The following is a 25199-nucleotide window of genomic DNA, read 5'->3' on the forward strand; positions in this document are numbered from 1 at the left end:
TGGGTGACAAAGCAAGACTCTGTCTCAAAAAAAAAAAGAAAAAGAAATGAGCTCTCTTATCCCTCCCCAGTTGTCTCCTGGCATCACTGGTGGGGAGGAAGGGCACCAGGACAAGCTGTTTTTTAAAGGCACCACCTTACATTTTTATGATTAGCAAATGAAGACATACATCCTAGAGAGGTATCTTTCTCTCCGGTGTGTATGTGTGTGTGTCCACACCCTCAAAAAGGTATGTGGCAGCACTATGACAATAAATTGCTTACAATCTACACATCTTTGATGAGATTGGTTAATATAGTATATCTACAACTGGCATATAAGATGTGCATTACTATGTAGCCGTCAACAACTATATTATGTAAATGTGAAATCGATGCTCAAAGGTATTCATATTATTTTAAAAAGTTAGAAAGGCTATGGAAACCATATGTATGGTATCCTGTTGTTAAAACACGAGTGCATGTGTGTATTTAAATACAAAGACATTCCAACAGGACACAAAAATTCTCTGGGTGATGGAATCATGAGTGAGTTATCTTTCTGCTTATGCTTTCTACTTTTTCCATAATAGTTTCTAAGCAACATTTGTTTCTCCTGCTAATAAAAGTAATATATTTTTCAATTTTTCAATTTTTTTTTTTTTTTTTTGAGACTGAGTCTTGCTCTATCACCCAGGCTGGAGTGCAGTGGCGCAACCTTGGCTCACTGCAACCTCCGCCTCCCGGGTTCAAGCAATTCTCGTGTCTCAGCCTCCAGAGTAGCTGGGATTACAGGTGCCCACCACCACACCTGGCTAATTTTTGTACTTTTAGTAGAGATGGGGTTCCACCATGTTGGCCAGGCTGGTCTCGAACTCCTGACCTAAAGTGATCTGCCTGCCTCGGCCTCCCAAAGGGCTGGGATTACAGGCGTAAGCCACCATGCCCGGCCCATTTTTCAAATTTTTGACAATACGTAAGTAACATTTAATAGTTATTTATATAAGAAAGACTCCCAGATACCTGAAGGGTTCACTTCGTCTCCTCTTTCCCATCTTAAATGATACCCTTTTAGGGAGAACTCCTCAAACACCTCATTGAAAACTGCACCCACAAATCCCTGCTTTATTTCTTGCCATTAGGCTCTTGGTCTGTTGTGGGTATTCCTGCACTAGCATCCAAGCTCCTCGAGGACCGGGGGTTTTGTTTGTTCTGTTCACTGCTATAGCCCCAAAGGCTAGAACAGTGTCTGATACATAGGAAGCACTCACTATATATTTGCTGAAATGATGAATGAAACAGATTTGTTTTACAAAGAAGTTTTGCCTTTATTAATAAGAAACCAGTGATGTTTAGTTTTAAATAACTTTTTTAAAAATGTCATGTCTTTTAATGTCATGTTAGCCTTTCACTGCAGAGCCCACTTAGAGAGGCCGATAAAAGCTATAAACCCTTCTCCTTCCTGCTCCCCATGCCCTCTCAAATCTCAAACACACACAGAAAATTGAATATAGTATTGGGAGGTTTTGACTTCCCTGAAGTCTGTTCATTAACTTCTTAAAGGTTCCACTAACCCCAGGGTGAGAGCACTTGGTTTAAAGTGTGGCCTGGCTTAGAATCATGATTTCTCTCCTATTCTAATGATTCAAAGAATCTATGTGACTTGAATATCAGTCTTTCCCCTTCTCCCATTAGCCAATTAATTGTTAAATGGATTCCTTCTACAAAACACTCACTGCTTAGAGAAAGGTAAGTTCAATATTTGCAGCTGATAACTTGATGAACAGCCACCAGATGAAAGCTGAACAATCTACTTAAAAATCCAGAGATTTGAAAAAGGATAGATGTTACTAGAACATAGTCAAAATGTCTAGTAAAGTCAATTTTTTACTTGTCAATTGAAAGTCTAGGGTCACAATCTGTGACAGAGATGGAAAAACAGGATCTAGTCCACATAGAATTTGCTTCTTGAATTTTATTATTTAAAGAGCAAAATAAAAGGAAGTAATGCATATTCACCAAAGTCAAGTTTTCCATTAAATAGAAGAAAAATCTAATACTTTGTAATAAAGACCATCTAGCTAAAAACAGATCATTAAAACAACAATAGAGATTTGACTCTGTATTTTATTTCAATGAGCACACTTCATTCATTGTCTGTAGGAAAACTAGGCTAGGTCTCAATAGACAACAGTCACAGTTACTGAGCAAGTAAATACTCCACACTTGCATGCCTTCCTTTATTTCTTGATGTCTTCAGTCTCATCTGGCTCTCTCTCTTGATGCTCTCTTTCCCACCTCATTTCTTTTAACTCTTGTCTGTACTTCCGTTCGATGAACCGCTTCTGATGGGCCATCTGGGGAAAATTATCTGACACAAGGAAATATATTTTATATTTAATAAAGGATAGCCACTAGTGCAAAGAATGATGCAACTAAACATATACACATACAAATATACGTGCATATGAAATGTGTATAATTGTATTTTATAAGGCACAAGATAGAAAACTGTTTTCTTCCCTTATTCTTTCATCACTCAAAAACATATTGGAAGTCTGGATGAGTGTCCCTGATTGTAAATTTCAGTATCTGATGTGAACTTGGGTATAGCAGGCACCGAACACACAGAAATGTCAAAACACAGACGTGTGGCTTGGGAATGATACCAAGCAGGTGCTTTAGCATCACTCTCCTAGCAACAGGTGACTTTCTGGGAGAGATGAAAGGATACAGTAAAATGGAGTCATAGTTTTTGAAAAGCTCAAACTAAAAACTTCAAACAAATGATATTATCACACCATTATTTACCAAGAATTAAAGATTCAGAAAAGAGCAAAGAAAGATCAGGTGGACAAAAAGGGGCCACGTTCTAAGTCATTATGTCTGATAATTAATTTTTAAGTTTACGATGACAGGCCCAAAGCTGTATCTGCAAAAGTAACTCAAGTAGAAAACTTATTGGGTTAAAGCGGACACATAACCTCATGTTTCAAATACATGAAGAATCCAAGATGTGGGCAAGCATGGCATGCTTGGGGGCAAGTTCATTTATTTGCTTTAAGGATGATGCGTAATGAAGTGGATCTACATATACAGCAGGCCCCTCATCAGTGATCTCGCTCTCTATGGTTTCATTTACACATGATCAACCATGGACCAAAAATAGGTGAGTAAAATGTACAATAAGATATTCTGAGGGAGAGAGAGAGAAGGCACAGCATACCATCAAGGGTACATTTACACAACTTTCATTACAGTATATTATTGTTCAATTTTATTTAATTATTGTTAATCTCTTTCTGTGCCTGATTTGTAAATTAAATTTCCTCTTTCAATTAAATTTTGCATGTGTAGGAAAAAATATAGTCTATATAATGTTCAGTTTTATCTGCAGTTCTAGGCATCCACTGGGGTCAGGTAACCCCATGGATAAAGGGAGATGACCGTATAATAGATCCTAAATTCTTTTCTCCCTCTTAATTTTATAGTATACCATCCTTACACCAGGTTGAAGAAGGGACAGGGTGGTGGGAAAGCATCTGAAAGACAGGTGGGGAATCAGCAAAGACCTGGTATGTCTGGGGGTCAGAGATTGATTTTATTTATTTATTATTTATTTATTTATTTAGAGATGGAGTCTCGCTGGAGCACAATCTCTCAGCTCACTGCAGCCTCCACCTCCCAGGTTCAAGCAGTTCTCTGCCTCTGCCTCCCCAATAGCTAGGATTACAGGCGTGTGCCACCACAACCGGCTAATTTTTGTATTTTTAGTCGAGATGGGGTTTCACCATGTTGGCCAGGCTGGTCTCAAACTCCTGGCCTCCTGCCTCGGCCTCCCAAAGTGCTGGGATTAAAGGCATGAGCCACTGTGCCCGGCCCAGAGATTGATTTTAAACAAAAAAAGAACATGACATCTGTATTTTGGAATTAAAACAGTAATAAAATCCTATTCCTGAACTGATCAAATTGATTCCTTATGTAGGTTTCAAATATAACTACTTTTTTCAAAAATAAACAAATCCCACTAAGTTAGCTGTAAAGCAAGTTTCTACAAAATGAACTCTATTTCCAGAATAAACTCTACTGTTAAATCAAATTTGCATTTGAAAAACACAATTCACATTTAACTATTGATAAAACTTTTAAAATATACCCTTATAGCCCTTTTCCTATGAAGTTGCACTACCTATATATGCAATGTAAATGTGTATATACATACATATATACATATATATACACACACACACATATACCTAGACACTTGAACATTTAAAATCATTACTCATTGGGAAAGTACAATATAGGTATGTATATATGGGTACACTTTTTTTCACTTATTCTAGCATAAGTGTTTTCCCATATCATTAGTTTTTAAAACCATTACTGTAATGGATACAACATTTGGGTATAGCAAGGGTTGGTAAACTACTACCCACAGGCCAAATACAGCTATCTATCTGTTTTTATAAATAAAATTTTATTGGCAGACAGACACACCCATTAAATAGACACATCCATTAGTGTGCACACTATCCAGGCCAGTGGGCTACAATGGCAGAGTTGGAGAATTGCGACAGAGATTGTATGGTCTGGGAAGTCTAAAATGCCTACTATCCAGCCCTTTACAAAAAATGTTTCCTAACCCCTGGGATATACCACAATTTATTAAACATTTTCCTACTCTAAAACACATAGGTTTTTTTTATCTGCTATTATAAATCAAGTTGTCATGATTCTCATGGTATGAACTTTTTTTGGCGGGGAGGGGAAGAGACAGGGTCTCACTCAGTTGCCCAGGCCGGAGTTCAGTGGCATGACCATAGCTCACTGCAGCCTCGAACCCCTGGGCTCAAGTGATCCTCTGGCCTCAGCCTTCCAAGTAGCTAGCACTACAAGTGCATGCCACCAAGCCTGGCTAATGTTTTCTTGTTTGTTTTTTTTAAAATTTTTTGTCTTCCACCTTGGCCTACCAAGGCTATGAACTTCTTTAAGGAACTGCTTACATACTGCCAAATTGCTTTCCAGTAGTTTAAACAACTCACTCCTACCACTATGGATATGCAGGCCTGTCTCAGAATAGGTGATCTCTCCAGTACTGTTTTATAGCTGAAAACAAACAAAAAATGGAATCTCACTTTTATTTCACTCTGATTGCAAATTTATATGTACAACGGATAAAGTTCCTAATAGCCAGCTTAAAACTCTCAGTGAAGAATCCATGGATGCTGGACGCTGGCAGTATCAGCGTCTGCTCCCACTAAACTCCCTGCCCCTGAACAGGAAACTTTGCTGATTTCCACTTGGCTCTTGGCCTGCTTGCCTTTCCTGGAATCTCTCCCATGCCTGAGGATTCTGGGCCTCTTCACTTTTAGCTTCCCGCACTTTGCTGTCTCCTACCTCATTTAGCAGGGTACTTGAAGCATAATAGAATTGCACTGTCATGTTGTGCCCACAGGTTCTGCTGTGCAGCACAATAGACCTCAGAAGAAAAATCCCTTGCACTTAAACCTTCAGTTTACAAAAGACTATGCAGTTTCCTACAAGGTCAATCATGTAATTGAAGTTTCTTCAACCCACGCATCCTACTCCTGGGAACCTATTCCTCAGAACTAAAAAGCACCAATATATAACATTTATTGGTGATAATGATTTAAAAAAAAATGTCCACCAATAATAAAAAGGCTGAATAAAATATAGCACACCTATAGCAGGAAATATTATGCAGCCACTAAGAATGAACTGGAGCTGTTTTCTATAATCTGCAGGGCTGCTCATGATACATTATTGAGCAAAAAAGAAAGGTGCAGAGAAGTATGTAATAACAACCCATTTAATAAAACAATGGCCAAAACAAAAAAGAAAAAACCTTCACACGTATACTTTTCTGTTACAAGATTTTAAAGAATAGAGAAATGTATGAAAGAAAACACAGGCCGGGCGCAATGGCTCATGCCTGTAATCCCAGCACTTTGGGAGGCCGAGGTGGGTGGATCATCTGAGGTTAGGAGTTCGAGACCAGCCTGGCCAATATGGTGAAACCCCATCTCTACTAAAAATACAGAAAAATTAGCTGGGTGTGGTAGGAGGCACCTGTAATCCCAGCTACGGGGGAGGCTGAGGCAGGAGAATCACCTGACACCTGGACCTGGGAGGCAGAGGTTGCAGTGAGCCGAGATCACGCCACTGCACTCCAGCCTGGGCAACAAGAGCGAAACTCCATCTCAAAAAAAAAAAGAAAGAAAACACAGTAGGCTGTTCATACAGGTCACCCGCGCTGAGATTAGGACTCTAAGCAAAAAAGGAAAATGCAAATCAAAAAGCACTCAGGAATACTTTTATTTTTAAATATAAGCCCATTTTAGAATGTCTCACATTCTACTATATTCTCTGTGTAAAGAATAATTCTGAAGAAAACAAGATCACATTTTATCAGTACTTACCATTTTTCTCCTTCCTCATTTCCTTTCCATAAAACACTCATTACATTACGAACATAATTATAGGAAAAAAAAGGCTTACATTTTTCAAGCGCATCCATTGCTGCTCCCATTTCTGCCTGCTGAATACTATTAAATAAAATAAAAGTAAGATATACTTTAATTTCAAGATTTTTTTTTTTTTCAAAAATGCAAGGTATGGCTACAAATTTTTCAGGCTGATTTTCACGTTCAGTGCATAATATCTCCTCTGATTACTTACACTGTCACACACTGAATCGCACAGATAGGAATATACACGAGAGCATGCAGAAATGTCATTGATTTGCACAAAGCCTCCTTAAGTTATTCACTCCACACTTTAATACTGCAATAAAATGCCTTCCATTTATGTTAGGTCTGAAGTATTTCATACTTAAGTTTGAATACCCTCACTGTAAAGTTTAAAGAGGAAAAGAATAAAAAAAAATATAGACAGGTTTCAAATCATTTCTCAGTTTAAGATACAGACTGGAGAGTTCAAAGAAAGGTGATAATATACATAATTCTTTTCACCTAAAGATGCTAGCATTTCCATACAGCTCAGGTGAGCAGTAGTAAATCAAATATCTAACAGAGCTGGACACAGTGAACTCATACCTAAAATCCCAGCACTTTGGGAGGCTGAGGCAGGGTGGGGACCACTTGAGGTCAGAAGTTCGAGACCAGCTTGGCCAACATGGTGAAACCCTGTCTCTACTAAAAATACAAAAATTAGCGGGCATGGTGGCATGTGCCTGTAATCCTAGCTTCTCAGGTGGCCGAGGCACAAGCAGAGGTTGCAGTGAATGGAGATCATGCCACTGAACCCCAGAATGGATGACAAAGTGAGACTCTATCTCCAAAAAATAAAAAAGTCTAATGGTCGTGTCATGTGCAACATGACACATCTTACACGCACAGCTTGCATCAAAGTGTGGGTAACTAAAACCAGGCAGACCTTCTTAACAGGTAATGTGGTTTTCTCAAGATAGCTAAAGCCCCTTACACAATGGTATTCCCATGGTCCAGGGCTGATTCAGGGCTTGGCTTTGAGACAATTAATGTGGGGACATTAATCTCTGGAATTCACTTTGCTACGACTCTTGAACATTTTATTCTCTGAGTTAAAAAAGACAGATGATTGAGTTTGGAGATACCAGCTAGGGAATTAGACACACAGGATGTTCATTCAAAGCAATTCCAGGTATTCTCTTCTCATACCTTGGTCCTTTCCCACAGCCTATTCTTTCTCCCTTGAAATAAACAGCCACAGTGTAGGTTCGGGCATGGGATGGGCCCACTGTCTGCAGAGTCCTGAAAGGGAAAGGAAAGAACATTTATCATTTATTAAGGTAAAGTGTTATTTGTCATGGTTACTATGTAACTATGAGGAAAATCACGTACTTATTGCCTAGACAGAGTTCAGTAAAATAACAGGAAATGTGAAAATGGCAGAAAGGTAAAAAGAGTTAAGTTTTTGATTTGCTAATCTGACAAATATCGAGAGCGTTTGAAATAGAAATTTTTAAAAATTCTGCATTGCATTTTAATATTTCTTCCCAAAGTAATATAAATAACATCAAAAGGCTAACAGTGAAGTGTAAAATATTTTTAAAGAATTTCTAAGTGTGCATATTCATAAACTTTCATCATGAAAAGTTAAGAGCTCCTGTCTATTGGTTTTCAGTGCTAATCACAGCCTAAGACAATAAATATTGGGGTAATACATTTCAGGCCACATCTGAATGCTTTCACCTCCTTTATGGATTCTTTCTAATGTCTGTATCTTATCTAAAAGATCAGAAAATGTATTTAATTTCTGAAACATCTGAGATCACTTCAAAGGTACGCTATAATGCCAAGTACACAACACAATCGCCAAAAAAACACAGCTCCAGGTACTTGGGATTTTAATGACATGGTGCAGATTTCAAATGCAGTAAAACTGATAACTTCATGGAAAAGGGAAATTAAAAGTAGCCAACAAAGATAATGGAATGAACATAGTAATCTTAAAAAAAAAACATGTAAAACAACCCCATGATCTTGATAAAATGAGCAAACTCATCTTGTACTTTCATTTGGGGGATTTATGAGAAGGGAGCATAGCAATTTCCTTTGTGTTCATACGCTCCATGGGATGAAAGTGCACGAGTGGCTTCTTGAAGGTAGTACTTATTACAGTAATCATGCCTGTGCTATGGAAAGTTTAGCATCCTCATTTTATTTATTGAACCTCAATTATCACTCTGATGAGGAAATGCTATGAGCCTTTCATAAAATACAGTTTGGATATTCATTATGCTTATTAGGCACATAATAAAGTGCTATTTCTAAACATTTGGGGCCTTTTTCCCCCAATAAATAAAGGAACTATTGTTTAGCAGTGACAGCTTCTTGGCGTAATTTATAGTAGCTTGCTGTGGGGTGACTCAACCTCTTCTCCTGGCCTTAGTTTTTCTTTAGCAAAAAGGCCTATAAAGTGTTGTGACTGTTAAATAAAAATATGCGAAAGGATTGAAAATTCCCAACTGCCAGTCTAATGTTTTTCCTTGTGTATTTTGAAATTTGACAGTCCAAAGGGGAGTTTTACTCCATACAGAACACACACACAGATGTGTGCGCTTGCAACCGTGTATGCATCCACACGGGGTGAAACAGTTTTGAAACAACCTTTAAACATCCTTAAAATCATGTACCCAGACAATACCTTGAGATGCAACCCACCTATTTCAATAATCATTTCATTTTGTAATTCCACTTTGAAAGCATCTTCTTAATCAACCTATGTGTGTCTCAAGATAATTACTCTACTTCAGAGCTGAACCTCCTGTTTTCATCAGAGCGGGTATTAAGTGGTGTAGTGACCCATTAGTCACCTACATTCCTTTTTAATGACTTTTGGCTACCACTCAAAGGATAAAGATATTCAAGGTACATGATGGCTTCTGAGAAGAAAAGTTCCAAGTTGAAGCCAATAGGGGTTCAGGGAAAGTGCAGAGAGGTACCCAAATATTGCTACAAATAATCATACATGATCTTCTCATCTGGAGGCACAGCCCAGCAGAAGTTACAAGCAAGAAGACAAATATAAAAATGTACATAAAAACCACTGAATCCAAATTTTCTTTTTGATCTCATAATCTTAGTTTGTCTCCCTCCCAGGCAGTAGTTCACAGAGATTTTTAGAAATGGGAGAGAACAGAGATAATGGAGTGGGACCCACTTATTACAGCTAAGACTGACAGCCCCAATGAGTTTCCCTGTGGGGCCCAAAGTCACACTAACAGCCAAGAAGTCTCAATCCTGGGCTCCTGTCATGATCACCCCACAATGCCTCATTCTTCAAGGCACATGGAAAGTCAATTCTAGGCATGCTGGATCCAACCAATGGCCTGCAGGCAGCAACTACTTACTTGTACAGAGGAATGTCTGGCTCTTTTCCTTCTGTCCTAAGTGTCAAGCAACACTGCTGAAGCTGGGATTTGGGGTCATTCCAATCCTGATTCAAAATGAACTCCTGTGGAAGTCCCCAAAAACTATTTAGTAACGGGTTCTGGAATCACCAAACATAAAGCAGACCACTAATTCAAAGTTTATATGAGCTTACTTTCAATCGTGGAAAGAAGCAGACATTCATGAAAGTATGAACATATTCCAAATCCTTATCAATGTACAGCGCTGCAATAAATGCTGGGGAAAAAAGAATACTTTAAAATAAACCACAAACACTGCCATCTATCAGACAGAGTAAGAGACCTAGACTTTTAAGCAAAATTTTAGTAATAGTTTCAACTTCCAGGCCCTCTTTATTTTTTAGCGCTACCATTTCATCTTCCCCCACTTTTTATCATTAATATCAAAAGCAGCAAGAGATGTGTAAGATGCAAATCATAGAGTACAAAGACCAAACTGCATTTAGCTAAGGGCTAAATGAATAGCTTAAAAGGTACACAGAATGCCGCTGTATATCAGGGAAAAAATGCTATCTGAGCACCCAACCCTGTTAACATCAAATAAGTCAAAATACTACTTGAAGATTAGATACGATGCCAGAATATGCACATTCTTGGGTCTTGCCATTTTCAACACCAATCCTGAGATCCCCTGTTTTTAAGGATTCTATGTTAAATTTAATGAACAGAAATGGGGTAATTTATAGATTCAATCTGCCCAAAAAGAGAAAAACCTCATACTGATCTTAATGAGAACAATATGTCAAATTTTGCATTAATAAATGGTGACCCCCTAGGATGACTTCATTTAAAGGTACCTTGACAAAGCAAACAAATGGTGCATTTTCAAAAGAAGGAATAAAAATAGCTTTCATTGAGCTAAAAAAAAAAAGTGAGAATGATCTCTCAGTTTAATTTTTATGTGATTTTCATCTTTAAATTACTTTTCTTTCATTGAAAAAGAAGTTCTTTTAAGTTCCTTAGTCAGAATGCTTTTGCACTTTGTAAATAAGCTGGTTTTGCATGGTAGACTTTGATACTTGAATATAATTCCCATTGTCAAAAATACCGTAACATTAAAAAAAAAAGTTCTAAGGCTCAGTGAATGGCCCACTTATTTTGAAGTCATACAAACAATACAACTATGTGTATAATCCTTTCGTTAACTATAATAGGATTATTTACAATGCTACCAGACCATATCGGAAACTGCAAAAGATGACATTTGTCCGCAGAGCTTTGCACTCATTCAAAACAATGAATAATAGTTTTAGTATTTAGTGAATAAATTACCCTTCTTTCTTCTGTGCCCCTATATGAATGCTGCTGGGTGGCAAAAAGGCTCTGATTTACAACAACTGATCTTCATATTCTATTACTGTTTCACACAAAGGGATGTGGTAGCTGAGTGTTAGGATGGAGGGGTATGTGTTGGGGGTACCACTGAACATAGATGGAACATAAAAATTCATTATTCACATGTCTTAGTTTCAAATTATTTTCCTTCAGAAAAGCTTTGGTAAAAAGCATAAATAAAAATTAAAATAGCAAACAAGGTTTCTTTAGCCAGAACATAATAATAATGAGGAGGAGGACAAATACGGTTACTTGGACTTAAACTCTGAACCTGAAGGTTGACAGAAAAGTGTGTGGCACTCACATTCCAAAAGGTCCGCCAAGGTCTTGGTGCGAAGCGCCACGGGCCTCTTGGTCTTGTCGTTGGTTATGGCATACTCCTGCATGCCCAGCTCCTCCGCTACCTTGGCCTGAGTTCTATTATTCACCAAAGAGCTTCGCAACAACTGCCCAAAAGGAATGGGGGTACATTGAGAACACATTTCACTTTTGACCTCTCTTATTCCTGGGTTGGACCCAACCAGCCTGAGAGGCTCTTACTGACAGGGACACCAAAATAAGTGAGGTCTAGGTCCTCAACCATCACCCAGATGACAGTGATATGCTCCATGCCCGTCTACCTTCTCCTTAATAACGTACTCCACTCTACTATCCTGGATTTTTACCTTACTGACATAAATGGCTCGTTTACTTCCTTAGGAGCATTGTGGCAGGGCTGTGGTGGAGGAGGGGGGATGTATAATATGATTTCAGGTCATAGCTTCTAATAAGTTTAATGCTAATAAATAAGGAAGCATTAAGAGTTTTAAAAATCAATTTTATTAAAGTGTAACTTACATTCAATAAAATGCACCCATTTTCAGTGCACAGTTAGAAGAGTTTTGAAAAACATGTACATTTTTATCACGCCAAACAAATTCCCAGCATCTCCATGCACTGCATCCTTCCCAACCCCTGACCAGGCAAACTCGGCCTGCTTTCTGTCACTGTACATTAATTTTAAAGGATTTTTTTTTTAAGTCTAAAATAAGCTTCAAGTTTCATGGCACTGATGCTAATTTTGATATTATAGGACTTAAGTGAGGTTTAAGTAAATATTATGAAAAGATTTAAATTATTTATTTACATTTTTATTTTTATTATTATTTTAAAGATCTATGGTATCTAGCTTGAGTCTCAGTTTTTCATACTGATACCCTTTTTTTTTGAGACAGGCTCTTGCTCTGTTGCCTAGGCTGGAGTGCAGTGGCACACCATCTTGGCTCACTGCAACCTCCACCTTCTGGACTCAAGCTATCCTCCCACCTCAGCCTCCTGAGTAGCTGTTACTATAGGCGCCTGCCATCATACCCAGCTAATTTTTGTATTTTTTGTAGAGACAGGGTTTCACCATGTTGCCTAGGCTGGTCTCGAACTCCAGAGCTCAAGTGATCCACCCACCTTGACCTTCCAAAGTGTTGCGATTACAGGCGTGAGCCACTGCGCCCAGCCCATACTGGTACCCTTTGTCTCTAATCAAATTAAAATATAATTTTCATATTTCAACTTTACGAATTCAAAACAAAAATTTCTACTAGGAATTTCATCAGACAGCTAAGAGTCCTCCAAGAATTTCCAACTAGTAACACTATACACTGCATGAAAATTATGCAACGAATCCATTATAGAAGTGTCCATAAAACAAGTATGGTTTAGGCATTTAACACTCATTAGCCACTCACTAGGGAAGAGGAGAGGAGGACAGCCGGGAGCAAGTAGGTGCATACAAAGATGGGAACTCACCAAACAAAAATGGAACATGATCATCCCTGATCTCTAAGATTTGGGAGAATAATGCATCTACAACTGCAACTTTTCTTAGAATACATATAACAAATTAATGGTCTATTAAAAAACTTCCTGCTAAGAAACATTCCTGAAAACAGGGACGAGGAGCAGGAAGCAGCTGTGAGTTGTGCTGGTATTCCACTCCCTGCTGTTCCATGTCGCACTTTCTTTATTAGATGCAAGTTTTATGCTCTGTGGCTCCACGGTGTCAACAGAGCTTATGAAAATCAAGATTTATTCTTAGTGTCTGATAGTGAATCCTTGACAATAGATAAATAAGAAACAATATGTCCTTAATTTGTCTGACAATGATTCATGAAGCAGAAATATAACTTGATCTTCATAAGCCATGCTTGCTGTTGAATTTCAGACTATTATTCTTTGCCTGTCTCTGCTTTCTTTCCTCCTCCTATCTCACCCTTAGCCCCATCTTTTCTTCAATATAGAGTTTCACCAAAATTAACATCCATAGAGGAGCTCAAAATTAAAAGGCTAGCATATAACATTAATGTAAGACCCAACCAATAAAGAGCCCACTAGCCTCATATCTTGTAATTATGGAATAATTGAGCTGAAAGTGATATATCTTTTTTGGTTTGGATTTCAAATGGGGACAGGGAGCTTTCCTAAAGTAGAGGCTGTGGGAGAATAGGATGGCTACTATGGGAACAAGGCTATGCTGAATAAGTTGGGTCCTCTCCGAATATATGCTTTCGGTATGGGAAGAAAACTCTTTAAGCCATGTATATGGAATGTTCATGCCTCAGATACAACAAGCCCAACGCACACATGAGCCCACACAAATGATGATACATCACTGGCGGCCAGGCCGCACCTGCCACCTTCCAGTGTCAGGGCCCCTCACTCAGTGCTATACAGTAATGCTGTCTGACGGGAAAGGAGGAAAGCAGTGAGGATGGAATCAGAAGTGCTTCCAGTTTTATTTCAGACAAGCCCTGACAGGTCTTAAAGCAGAAGGGTGGTCAATAATAAGTGAGATCTGTAAGTTCTTGCCAAAAACCCAGAGCCTGAACCAAAAATCAGTGGGGGAGAAGGAAGCTATACATCATCCATATTCTCATCGTCAGTTTAAACTTGGAAAATGAGTTGAAAAGAGAGAAGACGTTGCTCTTTACCTAGGCAATAAAGTCTGAATGGCAGTTCTCTAAATGACAACTTTCATCCTTGTCCTTTGCTGAACTCTACTTCATAAGAATCATGTTATTTGCCAAAGAACACACCCCAGGGGTATCAGCAAGAAAGAAAACCTGAGGTTACAGCAGTTCAGTGCACCAGTGGGTGCAGACCAATTACATGCCAGGCCCTGTGCTGACAGCTGAAGATCCTGAGAGGAGCAACGTGCTGCTGCTGCCCTCAGGAACTGACACCCTCCTCGGAAGCCACGTGCAGACCGGCTGTTGCAATGCACTGTGGTGACTGCAGTGCCGGCACAGAGACTGCAGATACACGCAGGTGCTCCTCTAGACCGCAGCCTTCCAGGGAGGCCTCCTGGAGGAGGGCTGACATTTGAGTAAAAGCATTTCAGGGCCTCATTTACCTGGCTGTAACATCAGAATCATAAGGTGCTTCTGAGAACCTGGTGCCCAGGCTTCTTTCAAGAACCAATGAATCAACATTTCTAAAGATCTAACTTTTGAAAAGATTCATGTAGGTGGACTCTGATGAACACAGAATCAGAACTGAAAAAGACTGAGTCAGCCAGTGAGAGAAGGGTGGGAAAGGGTTTCCAAGGAAGACAGAGCAGCTATGGCAAATGCAAGGGGCTATTACACAGCAAGGTGACCGCTGGGTGGACCTGGAGGGGGAATCAGAGCCAAGGGAGGAGAGCTGATGCAGTGAGGCTGGCAGGTGATGTAAAGAAGGCTGCACTTTCCTGTAGGTGAAGAGGAATCCCAAAAGGTATCAAATGGGGGCAGTCGTGAGGTAAATTTTTTTTATTTTAGAAAGATTGCTTTGGCGGAAGGATTTAAATGGGGGCAAGACATGAAGTTGAAAAGCCTGTAGATGGTGATGTTATAAATTACTATTTTACAAAGAGGAAATATCTATTTATATATTTTAGTGGAAATCTAGAAAATAAACATTAAGCACACAATTGAGCAGAAGACAGTTATCAGACTATTTTGCAAACAATGCCTTGCGTTAGAGATAGCAAAAAGCAAAAGATTTCGCACCAAGTTACCTGGGTTCAAATTGTGGCTCTGGCACTTCCTAGTTAAGTGACCCTGTCTAAGTTATTAAATCTCTCTGAGCCTCAGTTTCCTCATCTATAAAATGGAGAATGTAGTACCTACCTCTCAGGATTGTTTTGAGAATTAGAGTGAATGACACATAATCTAACTACAATGACTGGCATATGATAAACACAACAGAAATGTTAGCTGTTGCTGTGTTATTCACAACAGCATCATCATAATTCGACAAAATATGTTTGCTCTTCAGTTATGGGAAAAGGTTCTAGAAAATTCTAAGAATTCCTCTGAATTTGTTTTCAATGTAAAATGTTTTGGATACCTGTCCTGTCCACTCACTGTCCTCAAAATTCTCCATTTTACCAGGTGCCAACCTGTCATCAACAACTTTAAAAAAAATACTTCCAAAAAGACAAAGTTTAATTTGAAATCACCAGAAATGACTAAGAAGACTATAATTAAAGCTCTCTGTAAACCTGAGGAAAGGACTGCTGAATTCCTGGTGCAATGTCATAGACCAATGTAAATATCCCAGATCTCAAACTCTGGTATTGAGAATCCAGGATGTTTTCTATTATCCCAGCATAGCAGTCTTTCATCATTACTTTAAACTTTCATAAGAAAAAGATTTATTCGTTTAAATAAAACATACATATTGACAATCTTCCTTCAAGTTCCCTATTTCACTCTTGAATCTAAAGAGAAAAACCACAGCTGGGGGATGAGCTACCAAAGAGGGCCACCTAGTGTAAAATAAGCAGACTGTGATTTATTATTTTGAGGGCTTAATATAAGAACATGAGGTGAAAGCAGAATATACTATTGAAAGTGACAGTGATATGCCACACAGGTCTATTATACCAAGAGTGGTCGCCAGATGGTCTCCATTTCCCGTGATAATTAAAGAAAAGGTACATAAATGCTAGCAGGCAAATACAGGTCAGATACAAAGAGCCAAATTATGTCAGTGACAGAAATCCTCAGACAGGAGACTGTGGAATCTATCTTCTCAACGAGATCTTTTAGATAAAATACCTGTTTGTCTGAATGATTTATGCTCAGTGCTGTGTGGAAGCAGCAGGGCAGGATTAGATCACCAGTTCTTGAGCTTTTTATCTGTAATCCTTGCTCTCTTTCCCATTATCCCAAATCATTAAAAACAAACAAAAACATGCACCACTATAGTGCATGTCACCATTGGGTACAGTGCCTTGAACACAGTAGGCATGGAGATTAGCAACTATTTTTAGCAAAGAGTAAAGGCTAAGAAAGAAGAATGATACAGAGGAGAAAACTCCTATGGCTTAAGATTTCCAAGGGTTACATGACAGGCATCCTGGCCTGTGTAAACACTTTCTTTGAGGCGTTCTCACAATTTATACCTTGACCCTACTGCATACACCAACCTAAAAACTAAAAACTTCAGCATATGAAACAGAACTTCTTCCCTCTATAGCCCAATGCAAACTTGGTTATCCTAGAACAATTGGATAAGCCTAACACTCCTTCCCGAGTAGGCCTTTTTGAATAGCCAAATTACAGAACAGAATGTTTTTCCCCATCAGCATTCAAAACTTGAAAGCCATATTACATTTGCTCAATTGTCCTTATTCCCTTTAAGTGTGCAAGGGAATGGCTCAAAGCTAATGAATGCCTCCCAATGTGAATTACTGTAGCTGTGTGCTCTTTAATCACAATAATGAATCATTTGCCATCCCCCAACCAATGCGACTGCAATAAGTAATCCTCTCCAAATTTTAAATTAATTTTAATCCTTAGACACTCATAAGTAAGCCTTCCACTTCTTCCCTTATATATAAAGCAACAGTCCACTTCCCTCCAGTGCCACTGCCTCTTCCCTCTTGACTTAGCTGACTGCACAATTGTCACTCTTCTATTTATTTAGCAAAGATGTACTGAGGGCATATCATATGCCAGGCACTGCTGAGCATACAGTGATGAACAAAAACATGCTCTCAAAGAACTTCTAGTCTATTGGGGTAGGCAAACTGAGGTAGAGGCCAGGAAGGAAAACAACACAGAATTTTGATGGGGTGGGGGGATGGGTAAGGGTGGTCAGGGAAAGTTTCCCCCGCATCCAGAAGTCACACCAGAAACGACATCTAAAGGAAGAGTAGAAGATATCAGGCACATAAAAGTAAGGGCTAACAGAACAGCTTCCAGGGGGAGGAAGAGCATACACAAAGGCCTGCTGGCAGGAGGAGGCCTGGAGAAATGCAAATAGCAGCTCAGTGCAGAGGTGCAGAGCGAGAAGAAGAGCCTGTGGTATGAGGCTGGGCAGGCGGGCAAGGCCAGACCACCCAGGGCTTTGCCTGTTCTTTAGAAACTATCTGAAGAGCAACTGTAGAGAGTTAAGCTGGGATAGGATGATCATTCGGTCAAAGCATACTTGCTGAGCACTGATATGCCAGGTACTTCCCAGGGACCAAGGAATCAGGAATGGAGAAAACAAACAAAAACCCTGGACTTCATGGAGTTTACACTCTGATCGGAGAAGACAGATAGTAAACAAGTACATTACATACTATATGCTAAGGAGGAAAAAGACATGAGAGGTTCCAGGCTGAGGAGGTGTGCTAGGGACAAGGGGAAGTGGTTGCCTATTTATTCAGGGTAGGTTAAGGAAGGCCTTATTGATAAGATGACATCTGAACAGAGACCTGAAGGAGGTGAGCGATTTGGCCATATAGATTACCAGGAGAACAATACTGCAGCCAGATAAAATGTACCGCAAAGGTCCTGAGGCAAGGGCTTGCTTAGTGTCCTGCAGGAACTGGCATACAGGCCAATGTTAAGAGTCTTATGAAAAACAGTCAGAGACAGGGAGCCAGTTCATATAAGGTGACTGTAACAACATTGTCTTTTACTCTTGAGATGGGAAGGTTTGGGAGGTTTTGTGCAGAAGAGGAATGTAATCTGGCTTCTCTTTAAAAATGATCCCTCTAGATGTGCTGAAAATTGACTAGGGTGCGGGGTATGAATCAGTTGGGAGGTTATGGCTAATAATCTGGACTACAGTGGCTCAGACCGGGTGATAACCGTAAAAGTGGTCAGAATCTACACAGAACTTAAACAAATGTACAAGAAAAAGGAAAGGGGAAAAGGCCAAAGACACAAATTAGGAAGTAGTGTAAAGATGCATTCAAAGCCATGAGACAGACAGAATGAGATCACTTACGGAGCAGAAGTTGACAGAGAGGAGGTCTGACGACTGAGAACCGGGCCACTCCAATGTTAAGAGGTGGGGAGAGGAAGAGAAACAACCAAAGGGGACTGAAGATGAATGGCTGGTGTCGTCACAGTGTAGTCACGGTAGATGAAAGGCCAGTGTAGATTTGTTGTGAAGAGACTCCTTTGACTGCAGCATGTAAAATGGATTGGGCAGGGGCATGAGTTGACATAGGAAGACCAGGCTAGGAAGCTGCAAAAATGACTTCACAAAGGCCTGAGATCTGGGCCTCTTGAAGGATTTCTGCCTGAGAGGCTGTCCATCTCTCAGATAGAGTTCAAAAATGCCCGTAAGAACAGCAAAGGCAGGCTTTTCAAATATTAGGATACATCCAGGAGACACCTGGGGACTCCAGGAGCCCACTCCTCTCACGGGAAGATGCTGCATTGCCTTATGTTTTGCATGAACACAACCTTCAGATTCCTATCCTTTGCAATTTAATAAATGCCACTTCTTTTAACTGGGTCTCTATCAGTCACACTGTAACTCTGTGTGCGTGTGGGGTGGGTGGGTGTGTGTGTGTCACAGAGAGAGAGAGGGAGACAGAGAGACAGAGACACAGAGAGAAAGAGAGAGAGACAGAGAGAGGAGAGTCTTGCTCTGTTGCCCACCCTGGAGTGCAGTGGTGCAACCACAGCTCCTGGGCTCAAGTGATCCTCCCACTTCAGCCTCCCAAGTAACTGGGGCTACAAATGCATGCCACTCTACCAAGCTAGTTTTTTATTTTATTGTAGAGATGGAGTCTCATTATGTTGTACAGGCTGGTCTTAAACTCCTGGGCTCAAGCAATCCTCCCAGGTTGGCCTCCCAAAGTGCTGGGATTACAGACATGAGCCACCATACCTGGCTCTTGTAACGTTTTGATAGTTATGCAGAAATTAAACTGCAGTGGTCCAGGTGAATAAGGCAGGTAGGGAGGATGTGGGTGACAGAAAAAAGGTCATAAGGAAGAGGATAAATTCAAGAAATACTCGAGGAGTAACACAGTCAGGGCTTGTGAATGGACTGGGATATACAAAAGGGAGATAGAGAGAGGCATTCAACATGTCTCCTAGGTTTCTGACATGCAACACTGAATGGGTGGTGCCGCCATTCAATTACTCAGGGAATACTGGACGAGGACCCAGGCAGGAGACTACAAATTCAGTCTTACATATGTTGAGACGTTGAGAAGGCAGCTAGGGCTGGAACTCAGAAGTGAGATAGGACTGAAGAGATCAGTTTAGAAGTCATCTGCCGGTAAGATGAAACTGATGACACACATTGAAAAGACCGGTAGGAGAGACTCTATTAAAAAGAGAACATGGCCTAAGAGAGAGCATTTTAGATATGGACTGTTTATTAGCTGTGAGACTAAGATGTGTCTGGCAAAACAGGCTGAGAAAGAGTAGCTAAAGAGGTAAGAGGAAAACCAGGAAAGTGCACCGTGACAGAAGCCAACAAAGGTTGCGTTTCAAGAAGGAGGAGGGAGCAGCCATGTTAATGCTAATGGGAGTTGGTATCTGTTAGAATCTGCATTTAGCTTATTCTTTGTCTTTGTCTTGCCCGCAGATCTGCTGGTCCTGCTGATTTCTACCAAAGCATTCTCTGAATATAATTCAAAAAGCCTTCACATAATTTTATCATTTGTCAACATCATTGTAATAAGCTAGTGAAAAACTTTCTAATATTAAGATAGCAGGGCTGTTAAATACATTTTGGATAAAACTACACTTCTGGCATTGAAGTGACTTTGGAAAGAACACAGAACTACAGTCTCTCATCTAGTCCTAGTTGTACCTTTCTCTAGATCATGGGCAGGACTCATGCCTTTCTGAGTTTTGGTTTCCTTACTGTTCAATGCTGGGGTGGGGGAGTGTGGTGGGAGGGAAAATATACGCGGTGAGCAGGTGGGAAACAATAAACTTCCCATCTCTATAAGATCCTAGCGTTCACGATTAATTTTGTAGGAATACCAGGGGAAATGTGTGTATTTAAAGCAAACACTTTCAAAAGTGGCCTCTATAGGGCCCTAAGATGAATTACTACTTCAAACTATTTAGTTGGTTTGGCCATTTCTCGGGCCAACCAGATACTCTGACATGTATGAAGTGTCAGAGGATATTGAACATGCAATTTATTGTTTTTCTAATGAACAGTGAGATACTAGACAATAGTTCATTTCTCAAAAATGTTTATATTTTATGAATTTAATATTAAGTCACGAAAGACACTTTCTTGTCCACCTAAAAACAGTTAACTTTAAATGGTAATCAAACTGTTAATATAAAAAAGAGTACTGCTGATTCCTCAGCACTTATGATGGAACTCAAGAGATACTCACTGAGTGAATGAATGCTAGGCTTAGAAATCCCACTGAAAAATGACGTCTAAACAGCCAAGTCACCATATTCCCTCTAGTTCCAATATTTATGTCTCGCATAAACTATTTCGAGGGCTCACAGTTACAAAGATAAAATCCAATTCTATTCAAAGCAGAACACACATAAAAACTGTAGAGATGCAAAGTTTGAAAGACCTGTTATTTGTTTCAACATAATAAAGACAGACTGCACTAAGTATCTTGTAGTGTACCAGTATTTTTCTTTGCCCAGTAAAGTATTTGCTTTCTCAATGTCCAATCCTCAAGGGACTTCTCAAAGGTTACTCATTGTGCCTTAAGAGATCATCATGACCTCCTTCTGGATGTTTTGTTCACCATTTCAGGATATTATTGATTGGTTTCACAGAGTAAAAACAGTACGCAGCAAATAAAAAAGCTCACAAAAGTTTTATAAAATGAAACCAAAATAAGAGGCATAGGGACCATTTCACTTTGTTTATAAATCAAACCTGTCTCTGTAACTCTCCTTCAACTCTGCCATGGTCTAACCAAACTAAGTCCCTACTGCCTCTCAGTCTTCTCATTTTTTTATGCCATGCCTTTTTGTTCTGCAGTCCCAGTGTGTGTACTGCCCTTGCATAGACATTTCTTCCCGCCAAATCCCAATGGCCAAATCCTAACCATCTTTAAAGGCTCAAACATCATTATACCCATGAAGCCTTCTTTGAACTCCACAGATAGAAGAAACCTTGTATTTTCCTAAACTGCACAAGTGCAGCAATTTACATAGGCTTCTTTATAATATTTAACATGTTCTACCTTGCATTTAGTTATAGTAACTTATGCTTTCTATAGTGTGTATCTACATGTATAAACTCATGATATATATATATAGTGTTTATTTTGTGGTTATTTATTTAAGCTTTAATCTCCTCTAATAATTTTTAAGCTCCTTGTAAACAGACTTGGTGTCAACTTATCTTTGTTCCTTCCATGAGGCCTAGCTCAATATTTTGCACAGAGTAGGCAGTCAGTAAGTAAAGGTATAAAATGAGCTCTCATTGCATATGTGCTTTGTATACAATTTGCACAATGAAATGAACAAAGCCATATGATAAGCTAAAGTCACTAAGAGTAAGAAATCAATTACATAGATATATATTTGACCTCTCTAATCTTCACTCTGCTTTACAGCAATCTTATTGGAGGAAGTGATTTAACAAACTCACAGTTAAATGTCCTTCATGATGATCTGGGAAATGAATGAATAAGTACTCTGTGGCTACCAGTTGCATTATGGAGTCACCTAGGAATTCCATTCTCTGATTGTGGCCTCTGGAAAAAGAAACATCAAAGTAAAGAAATCAATAACCATTTATGGATTTCCAAAAAAACACCCAGAATTTTAAAAAAGGCATGACTTAAAAAGACAATGTGTTCATTTTGTTTTAAAGCACAAAACCAAATACAATTCCCTAAGACCCCTCGATTGAGAAGAGATCTGAGTTAATATATAGGTTGAGTTTTAAAGAAGAATAAAGTGAATATTATCTAAGGATTAAACGATTGCCAAAATAAAGACTGGTAAACACTGCCTGGTCAGAAGCTGAAGAGCATAAATTGAAAAATCAAGCATAATACAAACAACAATCTTGAAAGAAAGCGAACAGGTCCAAGAATTTTCTTTGCTAAATTTATTGAAATATATACTCTGGCCGGGTGCAGTGGCTCATGCCTCTAATCCCAGTGCTTTGTGAGGCTGAGGCAGGTGGATCACTTGAGCCCAGGAGTTTGAGACCAGCCTGGCAACATGAAGAAACCCCATCTCCACAAAAAAAAAAAAAAAAAAAAAAAAAAAAAAATATATATATATATATATATATATGCCATATATATAAAAATTAGCCGTGTGTGTGTGTGTGTGTATATATATATATATATAAATTAGCCAGGCATGGTAGCACACGCCTATAGTCCCCAGCTACTCAGGAGGCTGAGGCAGGAAGAATGCTTGAGCCCAGGAGGCCAAGGGCTGCAGTGAGCCGTAATCATGCCACTACATTCCAGCCTTGGCAACAGAGTGAGATCTGTCAGAAAAAAAAAAAAAAAGAAAGAAAGAAAGAAAAAGAAAAAGAAATAACATACTCCATTATTCAAAGCTGGAATCCAAATTTAAAAACAAAAAAAATCTATGATAAGAATCTTTCATCTTTACAGTTTAAAGAGAGTTGGGAATGTTTGGTTTGGAAGAGGGGAGTAAAAAAATGAATAAAAAACAACCCCAAGGAAGTAAAATTTTGCTTATTTTGGTAATTGTTTCACTAGCTCACCTTCAAATCATTCATCTAGAGCAGGGGTCAGAGAGCCAAATCCAGCCCACGGACTGCTTCTAAGAATAAAGTTTTACTGGAACACAGCCATGTTCACTCATTTCCATTTCATCGATGGCTGCTTTGATGCTACTAGGGCAGAGTCGAATCACTGCACACAGGCCTCATGGCCCACAAAACCTAAAATATTTAGTATCTGTCCTGCTGGGAAAAAGTTTATACTTCCTTCACACTTCTCCTAAAACTTCACAGAGAAACCAAGATGCATGACAATGGAACCAACAACACTGGATTGGAGCATAACCCCAGGTCCACACTGAGGTCTGTCTGCTCACCCATCTCACAATGTGACTTTCCTGGAAATATATTTGAAATCCCAATTCCTTTGAAGGGCATGCTCCAAAGGTCTGGGACTGCCTCGTCTAAATGGTCACATTGGGACTACATGAGAACTTTTAACTCACAGGGTCAGATGGTTAAATCCCACAGTTCTCAATGTGAATGCCCTTGCCAGAAGTCGAACATGAGTAAAAATTACTCCAATTGCTTCTTCAAACTCAGTAAGTTTTTGTAGAACCGGAGAAGTTTCAATAAGTTGTCGATCAGTATTTGGCTCTTGTAGCTACAGGAAAATAGAAATAAATAAAAATCATTTTTTCATTTTTGGTTATAAGTGTAATGATCAATTCTAGGATGGTGTTTTGTAAAATTCCTTCTCCCATGAGCAGAAATTTCTGAAATGCCAATAAAGCATGGAAGCTCGTTTCTCATCTCTTTGAATGGCAAACAAATCTAATATTTAAAGAAGGTTCAAATAATATTTTTCAATCTTCTATCAAATTTCAAGGCCAAGTACTGTACACAGATAGTTCAAAATCCCAAGTATTATACTAACTCTCCAAGGAGATGCAAGCTGAAGAACAGCTGGTAGAAAATATATATATCTAGTAAAACAATGGTTCTCAAACTCCAGCATGCGTGTTAAACGCAGTCAGCTGGGCCCTGCCCCCAAGATTACTGATTTCCTATGTCTGGAATCAAGACTGGGAATCCATCTTTCTGACATGTTCCCAGGTGATGCAGATGCTGCTGGTCTGTCCTTTAAAAACTACTGCATGAAAGTAATTTACTACTGTGTTTTCTAGGGACCAACCTATTTTGGCAATGAGCATCATTAAAACAGAGTTCAATGTACATTGGAGATTATTATACCACTAGACAGGTGGCGCTCCAACAATGAGCCTTTAATAACTGGCAGAGAGCAAATATGAAAAGTGTGATTAAAATGAACATTTGCAACAACTTTGGGCATTCATGTATTAATAAAATATTTTTAAAGTACTCTGAATTAATGTCATTTCTTACTGTAAAGCCTCTTATGAGAGTTCAACCACTTCTTACATTTATTTCATATACATATATAAAAATAAGTATATGAGGATACATATGCATGTTTACATATATGCATATATCCCAAAGTAAAACAGAAATAAAAGCAAAGAATAGTAAGAATTCTTAAACCATCTGGGGAAATAGGTGTCACCACCATATGTAGAGCTTTTAAATTCCAAAATCTTGAGTGAAAAGCTATCACAGTATACTAATTTTTTAATTTACAATAGGTTTTATACACTGAATTGAAGCTTTCAATTTCTAAGATCCAGATTAGATTATACGTTAACAATGTTAATTTAGTATTTGTTCTACTTTTTTAGTATGCTCAGACTCGCTTCCATACTATTAACACTTCCCCTGCAATAGCAAGTGTGTAGATATACTGGAGTCAACATTTTATGCTTTGAATATCACCTTGTGGTGGTGGTGGGGCATCCATAACTACACAGTAGCTCTTCCTTCCTCGTTGAGGGAAGATGGTTCCCAATACTCCCCCTACCCCATTCCAGACCACATAAACACAATGCATGGGTTCATTCTCCTATTGTTCCAAAGTTTTCCAGGTCTGACACCTCAGCTTAAAGGCATAGTGCCACTGAAGAGAATCAAAA

General features: G+C 39.1%; 1 protein-coding gene across 13 annotated transcripts in view; it reads right to left on the minus strand.

Moving 5' to 3' along the window:
- Positions 1-2087: 2087 nt before the first annotated feature.
- The window catches only part of DROSHA (drosha ribonuclease III), a 131232-nt gene continuing 108120 nt past the window's right edge, over positions 2088-25199 (minus strand). For 8 of the 13 annotated variants that reach the window (XM_024247302.3, XM_024247298.3, XM_024247301.3 and 5 more), the window contains 8 exons: positions 23658-23815; positions 22093-22198; positions 11555-11696; positions 10050-10132; positions 9856-9959; positions 7661-7753; positions 6501-6547; positions 2088-2349 (listed from right to left, as the gene is read on the minus strand). In XM_024247302.3, coding sequence (XP_024103070.1) covers positions 2219-2349; positions 6501-6547; positions 7661-7753; positions 9856-9959; positions 10050-10132; positions 11555-11696; positions 22093-22198; positions 23658-23815 — 864 coding nt within the window. In that variant the 3' untranslated portion in view covers positions 2088-2218. The remainder of the gene's footprint in view (positions 2350-6500; positions 6548-7660; positions 7754-9855; positions 9960-10049; positions 10133-11554; positions 11697-22092; positions 22199-23657; positions 23816-25199) is intronic. The other 5 variants (XM_063724077.1, XM_063724078.1, XM_063724076.1 and 2 more) reach the window with 1 other exon arrangement.

The sequence above is a fragment of the Pongo abelii genome, chromosome 4 (assembly GCF_028885655.2).
Source record: "Pongo abelii isolate AG06213 chromosome 4, NHGRI_mPonAbe1-v2.0_pri, whole genome shotgun sequence".
Classification (NCBI taxonomy): Eukaryota; Metazoa; Chordata; class Mammalia; order Primates; family Hominidae; genus Pongo; species Pongo abelii.